At 42.1% G+C, this 17014-nt stretch overlaps 1 protein-coding gene across 1 annotated transcript in view; it reads right to left on the reverse strand.

Annotated features, from left to right (window-relative positions):
- The window catches only part of Rhbdd1 (rhomboid domain containing 1), a 146590-nt gene that overhangs the window by 65637 nt on the left and 63939 nt on the right, over window positions 1-17014 (reverse strand). Inside the window, exon 6 of the mRNA XM_004638149.2 lies at window positions 19-162. Coding sequence (XP_004638206.1) covers window positions 19-162 — 144 coding nt within the window. The remainder of the gene's footprint in view (window positions 1-18; window positions 163-17014) is intronic.

The following is a 17014-nucleotide window of genomic DNA, read 5'->3' on the forward strand; positions in this document are numbered from 1 at the left end:
AGGGTGCAAGACTCCTACCTCGGTCCCTGAGGCTGGCTCGCAGCGCTTCCTCTAGCTGCTCTTCTTCACTCAGGCCAGCTGTGTATACATCATAGTTTCTGGGCGCTTGCTCTCTGTACCTTGGGCTGCCATATGGATGATGATCCCAATATCCAGAGTGGCCTATGGACAAAAGAAAAAAATTGCAGACCACAACATTGGACTGCTCTTCCGTTTCAGATTTCTTGATTTGCATATACAAAGACAAGGAAATATGTCATGTCATATTTTGAGTACTCTTCCAAATAAGAAATGCTGACAAATGCAGAATGCTCCCACGAGGGCAGGAAAGGATGGTCTCGTCACTGTTTTCCTCACAATGCCTGACATGGACCCAGAATTGAATGAGACTTTCTGTGCTGTTGGGAAAGGAAGTATTAGGAGGTAGGTAGTCAGAGGTCCTGGAGAAGCATCTGGAAGGGGCTGCCGACATTCAGAGTGACTCTTACAGTTTAAAGGTATTTAGTACTTGGAGGATTTTCTGGGATGTCCTGACTTAAGTCAAAAGAATGGTGCAAAGAGCTGCAAAAGCCTTACTGTCTTGTGGCTCCACATGGTGAGGGGCAGACCAACGCTTACCACATACATACCACAGAATTTCCATGCTGAGCATCACATTTGAGTGCAATTACAAGATTAAAACATACAAGGCAACCTCTCTGTAATTTTAATTCTATGTCAGAGATTGCAACTCTTAGCAATAGCATTTGCAAAAAAAAAAATTGGTTGCTAGATAAAAACCAAACTGGTCATTAAAAATGCTTTAAGTACTCAAACTTAGACCCTCAATTAATAAAAGTAAACAGCAAAGCAAAGTTCATCCATGCAGAGTGTCTCCATCAGTTTTTTCAGTCAGAGTTCACTTTTTATATTTTCTTTTACTGCCAACTGTTTCAGCACTAGTTTGCAGAGATTTTTTGGGTTGTTTTTTTTTTTTCCCTCTGTAGAAGATGACCTAACAGTGGCACAGAGAGAAGCTAGTTTATTTAATTTTTTTCTTCTTTCTTGTCATGATTGTATCTTTTCAAAATGATGTTTCAGGGGCTTAGCTAATGTGCTCTTTCTTAGTGATGACAATTCCTAAACTTTACTGTGACTTTTGCATCATTTATCTTCATACCATTCAATATGGTATAAAATTCCCCTGGGTTATAGCATTAGCAAAACTACATCAAAATAAATAAATAAAATAAAAAAAGTAGAAAAGAACTGCATATAGCAGAACATGGATAACTTAAATTACATATTTGATTTTTTTCATAATTGGTCTTGAGGCTATTTTGAAGCTTACTTATGTAGCAAGTATGAATAAAATGCTTTCCTAATAGTCAAAGATAAAATGCAAATGGTATATCTGCCATAAACTATTTTAACACTCATTGTCATATAAACAATGAAATTACAATAAAACCAACTAGCTTCAGCTGATAGCATAATTATGGGTCTCTATCCAAGGTTGTCACGTATAATATTTGCGTGTATTAACCTGCATGTGTAGGTGTGGTTGGTACTGGGAACTGAACTCAGGACCTTTGTACAGAAACACCTCACCAACCCTTCACAAATTTTTTTATCTTGAGATAGTCTTATAAAGTTGCCCCGGCTGAATTCTTTCTGCCTCAGCCACCTGAGCCCCTGGGATTATAGGCACACTTCACTGTGCCTGGCTCTCCTGGCATTTCTCTGTAGAAGCTTTCTAAAGGTCTAATTGATCGGTATGGGTTTTGTATGTGTCTCTGGAATTCATGAGTTAGAACCTGATCCCCAAAGTCATACGCTGATGTGCTTGGAGGTGGGACCTGACTAAGACGTGGCAAGGCGCTGCCCCTCTGACTGTACTCATGGCTTTATAGGAAGTGGAGATAAGCCCAGAACAGCGTGCTTGTGCTGCTTACCACATGATGCCTGCCCTGCAGCAGATGCCTGGGCAAAGCCAGCACCATGCCCTCAGGCTCCCCAGCCTCCAAAACTGCGGAGGAGATAAGCCTTTACCCTATGAATTACTCGGGTTCCTGTTAGTCACCGGAACAGAAAACAGACCAAGACATGGACAACTGTGCCATTCACCAACTTAAAGTATGCAGCTCAGTGGCTTCAGGATGTCCATCCAGCAGTGCCATGCTCCCCACAATCATCCTTAAATGTTTCATCATCCCCTCAGAAGAAATGGCAGCTCTCAGCCTCACACCCCTCCCCAGCCACCAATCTGACCCTGTCTCTGCAGAGATGCCTGCTCTGAAGAATTTAAACACAATCATCTCAGTGGTACCTGGGTTCACAAACTTAACTCTTTCCATGATTCTGGCCACAAAATGAACCTCATGAGAAGCGAATCAAATTCGACGGTTATGTTCAATGTCCTTCCGGGGAATCTTGATTGAGGTCTTGTTCAATTTAGTCTGTGGCCAGAATCGTGGAAAGAATTAAGTTCGTGAACCTAGGCGCCACTGTAATGCATGGTATTTTGTGTATAGCTCATTTCACTTAGTATGTTTCAAGGCTGATCAATGCTGAGGTGCATCTGTATTTCATTCCTTTTTACAGCCAACTAACACTCCATTGCATGGACAGACCACCTTTTGGTTTTGTTTTGTTTTTCATTTTTTGAGACACGGTCTCACTCTGCAGTTCAGGCTGACCCTGAACATATAGTGACCCTCCTGCCTCAGCTTATCAAGTTCTGAGATCAGAGCTGCACACCACCATGCCCGGCTAGCCCACAATTTAAAATCTGCACATCAGCTGATGAACACTGGAATTTTTTACCCTCTTGAATATTATGAATAATTTTGACGTAAACATTTGTACACAAGCTTACATGTGGATCAATGTTTTCATTTATTGACTATTGACCTAGGAGGGTAACTGCTCAGTCCTGGTGGGAAGGAGGCGTTATCTCAGTGTGTTCTTGATGATTAATGATATTGAATATATTTTGACTTGCTGATGGGCCATTTATATATCTTTGAAGTAATGTGTATTCCAATACTTGGCTCATTTTTACTTTGCAAGCTTGGTTCTATTTTACTTAATATTCTTGAAGTTAAAAAAAAATAGGTTATGTAAAGAAACTGATTTATACAAAATTGCTTATGATTTTGGGCACTAACCCTGGAAAACCTTGTTCTGAATGCAGCAAAAAATTAGTAAGGACTTACTAGATATTTCAAATAACATAGTTTTCATACTTTCTCTCGCTTATTCTTCATGTCAAAATATTAACATTATTTGTATTTTTAAAATGAGATAAACTTTTCCAATTATCAAGCTGGGATCTGGGTATAATTTTAAAAATGGGCGTTCTTCCTCAAATTAGTATGCACCCAATGGAACCACCAGAAAAATACAGCTCTTGAATGATGTGTTGGGGACACCCCCCACTCTGCAACTTCTATATCTTGAAAAGTAAAGGTGACTGTCACAGAGGTATGAATTTTACTCCCTATTCTCCTCACCAAACAACAAAACTTTCATGGGAGAGCAATCAGTCAAACCAAAATTAATCCGACTTCACAAGAAACAAAAGCAAGGGGCAGCGACTCCAAAACACTACTAGAATATTTATGGTTAAGTCACTGAATGCCATGAGGTGCTTCAGAAATCCCTGAATGGAGAGACTGCCCAATTCCCTGAGAACATCAATTATGTTACTGCAGCACAACAAGCATATCTGGTAATTTCCCACAAGGCTCATTATCATTTTCAAGCCCCTGCGGAAAGTCACTCTGTTACAGGAAATCTAAGCGGCGTGTCTACCTGGCCATTCTCCACAACACTCAGCTTTTTCAAAATGCAAATAAACCCAAAGCCTTTGGATATTCATGAAGACAGATGCTATATATATTTTATAGAGTTTTAATTGCAGGTTCATCTGCAGTGATTTTAGACAACCTTTCTTGATACAGAAAAAATTTTTCTTTGTGTTTTTGCTTATTTAAAAAATACCCTGGCAGTGCTTTAATGAAATAAAGATAACGACTCTAAACATCTAAATAATATGAAACTTAATTTGGTACTTGTCACACAAAATGTGGGGAGAAGGAATGAGAAAGTTCTGGCGCCTTAAGTAAAAAGCACTGTGATTAAAAATTGTATATCATCATTCATAAATCATCAACAAGACCAGAAATCCCATCAATAGCTATTAGGATGAGAATAGGGCTCCTGGGACCAAAAATTTTCTACAGCTGTTCTTCTGGCCCAATCAGTTGTTTTTAAATCTTTTCAATAAACAATCCTTGGAAAACCCAACAATCAAACACTGAAGATAAGTTTAAATTATACCCTGTGATGAATACTCATTTCAAGTTCTCTTTTAGCTATATACTACAGGGAAACTATTTTAGCTACATACTTTGGTAGGAAAAGAGACTCTGGTTATCATTATTCTATTAACTACTTCATCTGTTCCTTATACACATACCAGGATTTCATGGCAAAGAAGATCAAGAAACACCACCAAGATTAGAAAAATTGGTAACAGCTTTTTAAACATTCATGAGGCTCTTTGACCTATAAAGGCTTTCCCAGCTACGGCTCGCCATGTTAGGAATGAATCATTACTTGTAAGAGATACATATGCTTTCACAAAAGTTCCCTAGATGACCATTAGCAAGGCCACCTGGCCTTCCATCGCTGCCTTTGAAGAACTCCAACCACTTCAGAGGAAGGAATATAAATATGGTAATCTTACAGAGGATCAGAAGGAAAGTAAAGGCGGCTTGTGTTTTTGCCTGAAGTTCTCTGGTCCATACGTCTGCTAGGCCTCTGCCTCTTCCGTATGAAAAAAGAAAGGAATAGACTTTTCTCTTTTCTTAATAAATGGAGTGCAAAAAAAGGAAAAAAAAGATAAAGGGGAAAAAAAGAACAGAGTAAATGGGACTGTCCTGCTTTGTAAGGTTAAACTGGAGGAGTGCCTACCTCACATCCCTGCACAACACAAAAAGAGAAAGCTAGGAACTAGTGACTCAACTCTGTCTTAGTTGTACCACTAATTACCTGGGTGAACTGAGGCAACTTACCCTGATTTCCTAGCCCTGATGCAAAATGTTAGGACTCAGTAACCCAGGCCAGTAAGCCATGTCTGTGTGCAAGTATGTTCTTGTTATTTTTTCACCCAGAAGAACACTGCTGTTTAGTTTGGGAATGTGAAACACTGAAGCAGAAGAAAAGCCCGCATGCCTCCAGTCACTCCAGCTCTCACTCTGTTCCCGCGCCCTGCCTTGGGGAGAGCACAAAGCCAATGGAGAGAAAGCTCCTCGGGAAACACAGGCAGGCTGCTTCTGGGGCCAGCTCCGCTCTTCCTAGTCATACAAGCCAGTAAAGCTTCTTTCACATTTAAACCAGGATGAAGGCCAGCCAGATAGCTCAGCAGACTAAGGCGCCTGCTTAAGCAGAGTGCAGTGGCCTGGGTTCCATCCCGTGCCTGCTGTGCCAGCCCCGCCCCTGGGGCGTACTGAGCCTGGGCCTGGTGGCGCGCACCTGTAATCCCAGCACTGGGGAGGCTGAAAACAGGAGAATCACTACGAGTCCAATCTACGTAGTGAGACCCTGTAGACCCTATACTAAAACACAAAATAAATAAAATAAAATAACATTTAAACCAGGATGAACCAATGGCTCACAGCCAGCAGCCAACATTGCTTTTAAATAACCAGTTAATTTGCAGCTCTGTCCTTAACCGCTTACAGTGGCTCCTCTCTTCAGGTGAGTCAGCATTGTCCAACGACTGTCCCTCTGCATCCAGGCCAGTGTTCTGGGATATTTAAATATCCAGATCAGCAGAGCTCTGGAACTGAAGCCTCTTCTCAAGGCAGAGCCAGCAGTCATCTCTCCAGTCCCCACAGAGGGAATCCCAGTCACCTAAAGCTATGGGTTTTGTTTCTCACGCAAACAATCACCTGGGGAGCTTTTCTTTAAGAAGTCCCAATTCCGGCCTCGGCACTCATTCTGATTTCACTGGTCTGGTAAAACTTCAAGTCATGGATGAGTTATGAAAGCCCCTAAGGCAACACATGCATCATACAGCCAGGACTGATAACCGGCGTCTGAGCCTTGAGAACGGTACAGAGAACGCAGTTCGACTGAAACTCCAACTCTGTCAAGGTCCTGATTTCCTTCTTTAATGTCTGGCCAGCACTTTCTGAATAACCTCAAACGGGCCTTTCCAGCTCCTCTCCTGCTCTCTGGAAAGCCCGTTCCTCCCACTGCCTTCCTGAGCTGCCTGTCATTCATCAAGGCCGGCAGTCCACTGCTTCCGGATGACCGCCTGCAGAGCAGCCCCACGGCCCCTCCAGGCTGGGGACACCCTCCACATTAATTTGGCTGGACTGGACTTCTGCTCCTGTCGGAAGGAACCACTGGCTTGCATTAGCCTTTCGGTCAAGATCAAGTAAAAGACTGAAGGAAATATATGAAAATATTTTCAGACATAGTATAACAGGTAATACAAGGGTTTGAGTCTTGAGAAAAAGGAAATAAAGGAAATGAGCCTGGTGGCACTTTCTCGGCTCATCTTACCAGCTGGGCTGGCGCAGGGAAGGTGAGCTGCAGAGCACAACTAGCTCCCCGTAGGACTACCAGGAAAAGGCAAGAATGCAACAACTACTGACATTAAGGGCTACCGTCCCGTTATGCTCATATCCTACATGGACTAACTCCTATCTCTACTCCCTGACTAGCCTGAGTAGTTTCTGTTATTTCATCTTTTCAAATGTATCACAGTGCCTACATCCCCACTGCCCCACTACAAACTGCCTTAGCTAGGACTTCTCTTTCCTACAACATCCAATCTGCTACTCTGTACAACACTGCCCCTCACAAAATGCTACCGGGCTAACCAAGCTGTGGCGAAGAGCACCGTGCATGGTGAGAGGCGTCAGTCTGCTTTTTTACTACTGTAACAAAATTCCTGACAAAAATAACTGAAAGGAGGAAATGTTCACTTGGGCCTTGCTTTCAGGTTTCAGGTCATGGTCAGCTGGCAAAAGGCGGAAGGGCGCATGGAGGAAAGCTGCTGCCCTGGCGCTGGGCACAGCGACGTGCTTCCTCCTCCGCCCACTGTTGTTCCTCTTGGCCCCTCACCTACTGGTGGTATGTGTGTGCCGTCTCTTAGCCTGCATTCAGGGTAGGCCTCCCCTCAGTTTGCTGTCTCACATGCCAATTATCTTTGGAAATATATGCACATCCAAAAGTATACTTTCCTAAGTTTATATGTGTTTCAAGTCTAATCTGGTTGACAATCAATTTAATCATCACAGGAAATAAAATAATTCTTTGCTCTGGTATTAAGCAAATGGTCTAAGAAGCTGCCAGTCATGATCCAAATCCAACCTACTGCCTATTTTTATGATATATTTTTACAGGAATATAGTAAGGCTTATTTATCAATGGTTTATAGCTGCTTTCATGCTACGGGGCCAGGTTTACTAGTTCTGACAGAACTATACAGCTAATGGGGCCTAAAACGTTAGCCACCCACCCCTTTATAGAAAGGCCTTCTGACCCCCAGTTCACGCTACAGCAGTTCTCACGTGACAAGACTATAATACGTACATGATGAACATATGTCACAGCAGTCTACTTGGTCTGCTATCACACATAATCAAACTGGTGGCTCAAGCACAATGATTTATTTCTCATAGTTCTGGGAAACACATGTCCCAGGTCAGAATGTCAGCCTGGTTGTTCTGGTGTGGGTCTTCTTCTGCAGTGCAGGCTGGCAACTCCTTGTTGTGTCGTCACAGAACAGAAAGGCTAGAGAACCTCATGGGGTTCCTTTTTTAAAATTTTTATTTTTTAATGTATTTGGTAGAGGGTCTCACTATGCAGCTGGGACTTATAGCGATCCTTCTGTTCTCAGCATTCCCAGTGCTGGAATTACATGTATGCACCACCATTCTGTGTCTCAGGGGCTAGCTCAGTGCACCAGGGGCAAGGCCGCCACAGTAGGTAGTGCCAGGGATGGAACCCTGGTCCCCGCACTTGCCTAAGCAGGCTCTTAGTCCGCTGAGCTATCTTGCCAGGCTCCCCTTTTTTGGTGGTACTGGGGATTGAACGCAGGACCTTACACTTGCCAGGCAGGTGCTTATGCCGCTGAGCTATCTCCCAAAACCCATGGGGTTCCTTTTATAGGAGCACTAAATCCATTTGTGAGAGCTCTGCCCTCATGACCTAATTCTTTACCGAAGGCCTCACCCCTAAATACAATCATGTCAGAGCTTAGGGTTTCAACATTTGAACTATATTCAATGACACTGATCTAGGATAACATAATAGAGCTGCCTACTTTGTCTTAAATATGGTTTGCCCCCTTCAACTCATGTAGGAATTTAATACCGAAAGTCATATGTTACTGGTATTAAGAGGGCAATAATTTAATCTGATTATGGTGTTTAAAGGTCAAGCCCTAGGAAATGTATGTTTTAGATAAGAACATTAGACTGGAGGCCCCATACCTAAATACTCTGGCTTTACAATGTCAGAGAACCCAACATGCATAACTGTGTACGCTGCCTCTTACCATGTGCTGTCTCCAGATGTGTAGTCAGCAAGAAACCTGTCACCAGAACTGAGCTAACGCTATTACGATGCTCTTTCACCTCTGAAACTGTCAGCTAGATAAACCCCTTTTCTTTATAACATGAGCCTGCCTTAGGCATTTCATTACCATAACAGAAAGTTAACCCACTGCACCTGGCTGGAATGTGAAGGCCTCACCAAAAACAAGTCTTATGCTATTAACAGGAGGCCCTTTCTACATAAACAGACATCTAGAAAGCTCTTTACTTCTCTCTAAGCTATAGTTGTTTTTTGTTTTTTGTACCAGGGATCGAACTCAGGACTTTGTGCTTGCCAGGCAGGCACTTAAGCCACTAAGCTATGTCCCCTCACAGAATTTATTAGAGGAATTCCTACTAGCGTCTTAGGGTTAGCATGAATCTTCTTGAATGTGTACATGGGTTAGATTGTGGGGAACTGAAGCCACCTTCTAACACACTGCCTGAGCACTGAGAGACCTGGGCGTAGCACAGATCTGATCACGCACGCAGCACTTCACACCAACTGTACACATTCTTGCATGGCACACTCACCACCTTCTACCCTGGCTTTCTCCACAGCTCAACCAAATATTCTTCCTAGGTTTCTCCTCCCCACCGACCTTCTGGGAAAGTTAATATTGTATGAACAGTTAAATATTGTGTGAACTACTCTACCACAATATAAATTAGCATTACATTAAAATAACTCTGTCTTGGAAAACACTATAATTTTAAAAATAAATTTAAATGCATTAAATGAAATAAAGTACATACCTGAACTGTTAAAGTAGTACTGCTGTCTTGGGTAGCCAGTATTAGAAGAAAAAATACCTAGACATGAAAGAAATAAACATCTCAATGGTAGGAATGTAAGGCTTTAACTGATAATCTTTCAGACAAGTGAGAGGTTCTTTATGACAAGGTCCAGCATCACTTCAAATGATTTCTAAAGAATGTTAAACTCCCTTTTGTTTGAGGGTCAGCTCTACAGGGACCAGGATGGCAGTGTGTATGTGTAATAAAACCCTACTTTATACTCACAGTAGTTTTTTAAAGGTTCCTGTTGATTTAGGAGTCTTTGCCCCTGAAGGTACCAAGCTTGGGCTCTGACACCATGGTGCAAGTAGAGATGCTCTGGCTAGAAAGAGAGCCTTCTCCAAGGGACAGTCATGTTCCCTACCTTCGTGAGGGACTTTTTCTTTTTGTCATGGCTCAATGCAGAGAGGGAGGAGCCAGGGCATACCCTCAGCACCACTGCCAGCTTTCAGGAGGCGTCAGGCAACACCTTCCACATGCTTTGTTATTTTCCAAAAGGTCCCTGTGCCACTCAGCTCATTCCACATATCTCCTCTAGCTTTACCAGAAAGCAGGCAGAGTCTGCAGGCTATTTGCAAATGCCACTGAATATTTAATATTCTACTGTGTTACTCTGAAAAAGGACTGATGTGTTAAAAATGTCTCCATAAAAAAAAAAAAAACAGGTAAGATTATAAGGAAGACAACTATCATATCAGATGTTATAATTGTGGGGAAAATCCTCTTTAAGAAAGAAACTAAGCGCTTGCCTAAATTTTGTATTATGTCTACAGGAAGCTTTTATAACCACTTAATTGCAAGGCACATAGAAAAATGCAACAAAAACAATGAATATCTGAGAACATTTCTTCTCTGTTATCAGTACATTGCTAGATTTCCCTAATTAAATTGTACTGACAATACAATAACATGGAATAATTTCAATAAACGAAACTCCTGCTGCTTCCTCAAATCACACACAAGAAAACACAGCAATGGATAAAAGCAGGGAAGTGGGAATCTGCCTCAGTGCAGCACAGCCTGGAAAGTCATCCTGAAGTGAACACAACCTACTGACAAAGGCGACAGAGCAGTGCCGAGAAAGCTTTCCAATATCATGAATATTATATGGTTCTCAAGAATACCAGTCATCGGCACAAACTGTGAAAGCAAATTATTTATGGTTCAAGAAAAGGTAAAAGAGTCTCCGAAGATTTTCCATGAATAAAAGATGAAATATTGGCGCTCACGTAGTCTATAAAACAAGTGTTTGTGAAATCGTTTCCTTACATGTCAAAATTGGTAGAGCATTTCAAAGTAAAAGATCAAAAAATACATGTACTTCTAAATAAAATATTTTCACTGACCATCAATTTAAAGAAAAAAACAAAGAAAACCGCAGAAGCCATGCTCTGAGTGAAAATATGAATGTCAGTATGAATATACAAGGGGTGATGATCAAAATATGTAAATAAAATTTATTACAGTAAGATACAGTATCATTAATCTTCCCAAAATATTCCCTTTCCCTCTCACACTGTCCCATTGGTCCTGCCACTTCCTCAGTAGTTCTGGAAGTCCCCTGCTGCTGAGTGCCACACACAGAAAGGCGGGCTCATGACATCATTATGATGCATCCTCTTCCACCTTATTCACCAGACCGGAAACAACACAACTTCTGGCTCTTCCCCAAAGTCAAAATGACTAGCTTTAGGGCTGAGGGTATGAATACACACTGATACTTCTTCCTCCAGATCACCTACGAGTTGGGATTTGGGTTTGTGTTTTCTCTTATGGAGCTATGTAGTGGCTGTTATATCTCAGGACAAAAAGGTGAGCATATGAGGGGATTCCTAAGCTGAGCCACAAGACATTTGGAGTTGCTTCTGTCCCCACGAAAATTAAGATGCACTTCTACCTCGTCACGCCAAAGGCATTTCACCGCATACCTGCACATGTCTCCATGATCTTCCTCAGAGGCCCCAGAGTGTACATCAGTCCAACAAGGATCCCGGCCAGATGCCCCGCGAAGGATGTCCTAGGAGGGAAGGAGACCCTTTGTGAGCGCTTGCTCTGCTGCTGATTAGAGACAGTCTGTCTTCTCATTAGCCCGGTACATGTCAATTAGTCACAGTGTGCAGCTTCGTACCCATCACATCTTTTATGCCGAGCAGCATTTAAGCCAGCCCAAAGAACAACATTTCCTACCTTTAACAAAAAAGGACAGTGAATAACAGCCACCACATGTTTAAAATCCAGCACACTTCCTTGACCAAGAGAAATGGGCTGGCCACTCCAGAGGAACAGAAACATTGTTTTCAAGACAACTTATTAGATTCTTTCCAGGTTTTTCTTCAGTTTCTCTTATTACAACACAATATATCAGTGAAATCAGTTCAGAATTAAGTCTGGAACGCACAGCACACGAGACTGCTGCATTTTTATATATTACTGCCTAGTAAAGTAGAAAGCAATCTAAACATGGCAAAAGAGACTGAGATGCCCACCTGTAGTCCCCAACTAGTGTTCATATGTATCTTTCAGTTATTCAGCAAAAAAGAAACTTGCAATTTGCAAGATAAGTTAGGGCATTAAATTGGTTCCATTCTTCTTGAACTAGTATCTAAGACTGACACCACTGATATCATTTATTCTCAAATGTACATTTCTAACGAAGTGGGAACCCCCCACAGGACCTACAGTACCTCCAGCTCGCCTGTGGAAGGAGGAGAATACATGGAATTCATTGGCTGAACATTATCCCAACCCAAGTTTAACAAATTACTAGGGATGCTCATGATAAGCCCTGCATTTTACCACAAAAATGGGTCCTATAGAGCAGTTGTTCGTCAGGTACCTGACTCCATTGCCAGGCGGCTGCCAGCATCCACACACAGAGATGCAGGCCCTTGCATACCTTAAACTGGCCTTTTCTTAGGTCTCACTCCTGGATCAGCTGCCTGATCCAGTCCCCTGTCTAACGCCTTTCACACCCTGCCAGGCTTTCCATTCTTACCCAACACAGCTACACTTCTAGTCCTAGGTTCTTGCCTAAGCTATTTGGAAAAGTGCAGTGCTGGCTACAAGGCAAGCCCTACATAAATATATGCTGAACAAGTAAAAGAATAAATGAAAGAAAATCACTCAGCGGATTTCCTGCTACCTAGCTTGCTCTCTGGTGGACACCAATGTTCAGTTATCCTGGTGAGACAGAGGGCATGCCAGGGCATCCTCCAAGGACCACTGGCTTACACACCAAGTACCTGCCACATACTCAAAGTCTCTCAGTGGTTGGTGTCACCCATTTCTTCCCTCTGACCTCATCACCCATGACATTTGCACACACCCCAAGCATGCAGAGATGACCATGAGACTAAGTTTAACAGTGCCTTCAAAATAAAAAGCATCCCTAGGTGAAGAGTCCTTTCCTTCTACTGTCTTCCCTCCAAGCCACTCCTTCTGCTTCTCCTCTTCAGCCTGTTGGGAAGCTAGGGCTTTTATACATTTGCCAATCTGCATCTCTCTCTCACACAAAAACTCTCCTAGGGAAGTTGTGTCTTAATTCACATATCAAGCAAACTTAGTAGTTAAAAAAAAAAAGTAAAAAGTAAAAAAGCTAAGGAAATGAATAGATTTTTACAGCTTGGGGAAAATAATATCCCTCTCCAGAAGAGGTGCAGGTAAGAATTAGGGGTCTCATGTGAACTCCAAGAACACAGTGACTTCTGTAGTTTTCATACATGTATTCCAAACACCAAGGTAAGTGCATGACACATGATAGACACTCAAACATGCTGAACGAATGATTTAAGTGTGCCGGAACTGCTTCATCAAGACTACCAAGAGGTTAAGTTAGCACCCTTAAAACTTTACCTCGGAGTGCTTGCTGTGATAGGGTAGTTATGGGATGGGGAATCTGACCATTCAGTGACTTACGGATGAAATTCAGAGGCAGAGCCAAATTACTTCACCTACTGCAGCAGCAACTTACAAGGCAAAGAGGCCCTAAGGCACCACGATCTACACAGGTACAAGGCATTTTCATTAGTTTGGGGCTGCAGAAAACCTGCTGGCTCTCAGGGAAGAACAGACCATGAGGGAAGAGCATATGAGATGACCAGAACCTTTGGGAGACACAACTGCTGCTTGTTCTGATCTGCCAATGAAAGGACATCATTGCCCAAACAAGCCACCGAAAAGTGTGCATGTGTGACTGCAGGTACATGTGCGCACGTACGTGCACCCACACCCACACCCATCCACCCCCCCACCACAAGAGCTATTATTTTCATCAGATATATCTACCTGACAATACGTATAACTTGATAAAGTTGTGGGACTAGACTGCTGGTTTCCAATTCTCTAGAATGAAATGAGTTATGTGTTGTTTTTTTTTTAAGGGTCCTCTCCAATATATTATAATTATGTTTTCTGTGTAGACTCAATAAAACCCTCAGCCTCATTCAAGAAATGAAGAACAAAAGCAGTATTTAGAGACATCATGTGGCCAGGATCAACTAAAAAAAAAAAAAAAAAAAAAAAAAAAAAAAAACCACGTAAGTTTAATGTAACCAAAAATATTTTATTAGAAATCAGTATTTTCCAATTTTCTAACCTAGCCTTCATGGTTATATAGATATAAAATAACATAGCAATTTTCAAATTTGAACCCTAACCTATTAGACAATCTTGCATCTCATTTACAATTTAGAGTACAATACAGTAAAAACAAATTTCTCCCTTCTCTAAATGGGTTTCTAGATATTAGAGTTATAATCTATAATTGCCCTAATATAATTGCAAATAACCAGGGAAGGGAGGTTGGCTGGCCAGAGAGTGCACTGAATCATTTTCCAACATTCAGCCTTTTCCATAACAATTCTGCCTTAAAAAAAATTATCTGTTGTCATTACTTAATTTACACTCTACACAGGTATACATTTTTTAAATAAAAATATGAACAGACTATGATCTTATTCAATCAAATGTGAGACTCGCACAACAGTACACACAAAAAGGGTGAGTAATTGCCCAATGAAAAAGGAAACCCAACTCAAAGTACAGCAACTTTCCACAGGCAGGCGGTAACCCTGTGACAAGTCACCTACCTCGCCCTCCAGGACACCCATGTCCTGAGGGAGGACACACACCTGCAGAGGGCGAGAGATGGACGGGAAGGGCAGCTCCTTTGCCCTAGTGCCAGAATACCTTGCCTTGACCCTGTGAGGTCTGTGGCGGCAGAAGCAAGTCCTGGGCTTTTAAAAAGGGAAGATACCATCCGAGCGCACTCTGACCAGTGGCAGGGACCAACCTTCAAACAGCTTGAAAGACCGATTGTGTTAGGACCTTAATTAGACATGTGAAGCAGGCGTTTTGAAGTTTGGGTCTCAAGGTAAGCCTGTGGTTTCACTCCATTCTTAACAGCAAGCAGAAGCTGACACCCTTGTACCTAGTGAAAACCATCCATCACAAACAGAATTTCTGACACGGGCACCCAGCCACGATGGTTAGGCATTCAACTGGAAAGCGTTTTGCATGCACAAATCACAGCAAAAAAGTAGCCGCTTATGCAGACCACTTAAGTGTATTAGTAGATTGGCCAAACACAAAAGCTTTGCCCTGCCATTGCTTTTGTGATGGTAGAACACATTTCTGGGTACTGTGTCCTCCTTGCTACAATCCAACTTTTAATCCTTCTGGTAGTTAATGTCTGAAAATTAAAAAAAAAAAAAAAAAAGTCCTCCTAGTATACACCATTAAAGATCTTTTTTTTTTTATCATCTCATTTCTGATGATAAAGACTGGATCTACTGCTGCTAATAAATGTACTGTTAACTGGATAGTCCCTCTTGTGTAGACAATTTGCCTTTCCCCCCAACTTTTTAAGAGTTTTCTCTTTATTTTGGACATACTGCCATTATACTATAATCATTCTCTTGTAGATTTGTTTTATCCAGCCTGCTTGCAATTTGCAATGTTATTCAATATGAGGTTTCATGTATTCATTGATTTTGAAAACTCAGCCATTCATTTCTGTCCTATGGACCTCTAGATATGCAGTGTGCGTGTGTGTGTGTGTGTGTGTGTGTGTGTGTTTCTACAAAATGTTTTTTAAATAAAAAATGAGGGGCCGGGGAGATGGCTCAGTAGAATAAGTGCTTCCCTGGAAAGCACAAGGGCCTGAGTTCAATCCCCGGTTCCAAAAATACATAAATAAATAAATAAAATTCATTATTTAATAAATGTTAGCCAAATCAATGCTACTTTCCACAATGGATAAAAGAAAATGAAGGCTAAAATGCAATTTTGGAGCAAAACTAAGACTAAGATATTATGGGTTTCAGTTATGTTAACTATGCAGAATCATTAGCAGCACAGACAGCATTCTTTCTTTTCGAGGCCATCCTATAAGAGCTACTTGCGTGGTGGCACTGAGTGGTTATGTGCAATGTTCCTGCCCTCATGTGCCACCTTTAAAGAATCAAAAACCAGAGCTATGATTGAAAGATGTGACAAGCCATAAAGGTCCTCCTCTGTTAAATGGCAAATTCTTTCCACAGCCGAGGAGTTTGTCCTCTCAAGCATGGTTCAAAAAGCAGAAAATGTATTACTGTAAAGCATAATCTTGCCGTGTATGCTGAGCAAATGCCCTCGTTAAGGACGCAACTCGATGGAGACACAGTGTTGGACAAGAGGAAGGAACAGAGGAAGACAAGAGGCCGCCAGCCAGAAGCAGCCTATTACTCCTCCATCATTTCTTTCTGTAAAAGCTGAGAACACCAGTTGGGGACTGAACTGAGCAGAAGCTCTGGGACTTGGGGAGTTGAACAAATGGTCCCAGATTAGCAGTGCAGGAACAAGATGGAGTGAGAACTTTTCAGGTTTTTGAATATTAATGCCATGGGGGAAGATCGTGGTAAGACTGCTTATGCCCAAGATAAACTGTTCTTAAACTTCCTGCATACTGTCCTTGACACCTCTTCAACCACTGTTCCATCCGTGTCTTTGGCAATGGCAATTTGGAGAAGGCTAATCTACAGGTTTTCTCTCCTTTCCAGGGCTTCCTCCATTCTCTCCTTCCTGCCCCTTTTGGACTCAGAAGCAGAACTAGCCACCTTCCACTTGTAGGTCCCCTAAAGGCTGCTATGTTGGAAGTATATCCATCAGTATCTACAGTATTTTAGTTTATTGATCATAGTTGCAACCGCAGATATGGGGCTGGTAGCTGACCACCAATATTTACTTGAAGCCCAGAAAACACGCTCTGCATAAAAACAAGAGTCTTGCAAAAGATAGTCAATGACGCAGAGCAACAGCTTGACTCTCAGCTCCATGTACCTGTGCCTGGCAACAAGGTAATTCTCCAAGCTGGTGCAAGTAGGTAGTATTTATTCTTTCAAATATGTATTGACTACTATACAATCAAAAATTGTTGTATGTCTAGGAAAGCAAGTCTACTTTCCTAAGAATGGTATGTGATTGTGGAGAGCTGCGAAGGACCACGCCTACAAGATGGCGCTGGTTTCCGCCTTCCACCCCCCCCCCCCCCCGTGGGTGAGCGCTCTCTGTGCACAACAACTCCTTATATGGCCAGGGCTGCAGTCATGATTCGCTTCCGCATATGCTGGACCCATGGGCGA

This window comes from Octodon degus, unplaced genomic scaffold (genome assembly GCF_000260255.1).
Source record: "Octodon degus isolate 3935 unplaced genomic scaffold, OctDeg1.0 scaffold00096, whole genome shotgun sequence".
Classification (NCBI taxonomy): Eukaryota; Metazoa; Chordata; class Mammalia; order Rodentia; family Octodontidae; genus Octodon; species Octodon degus.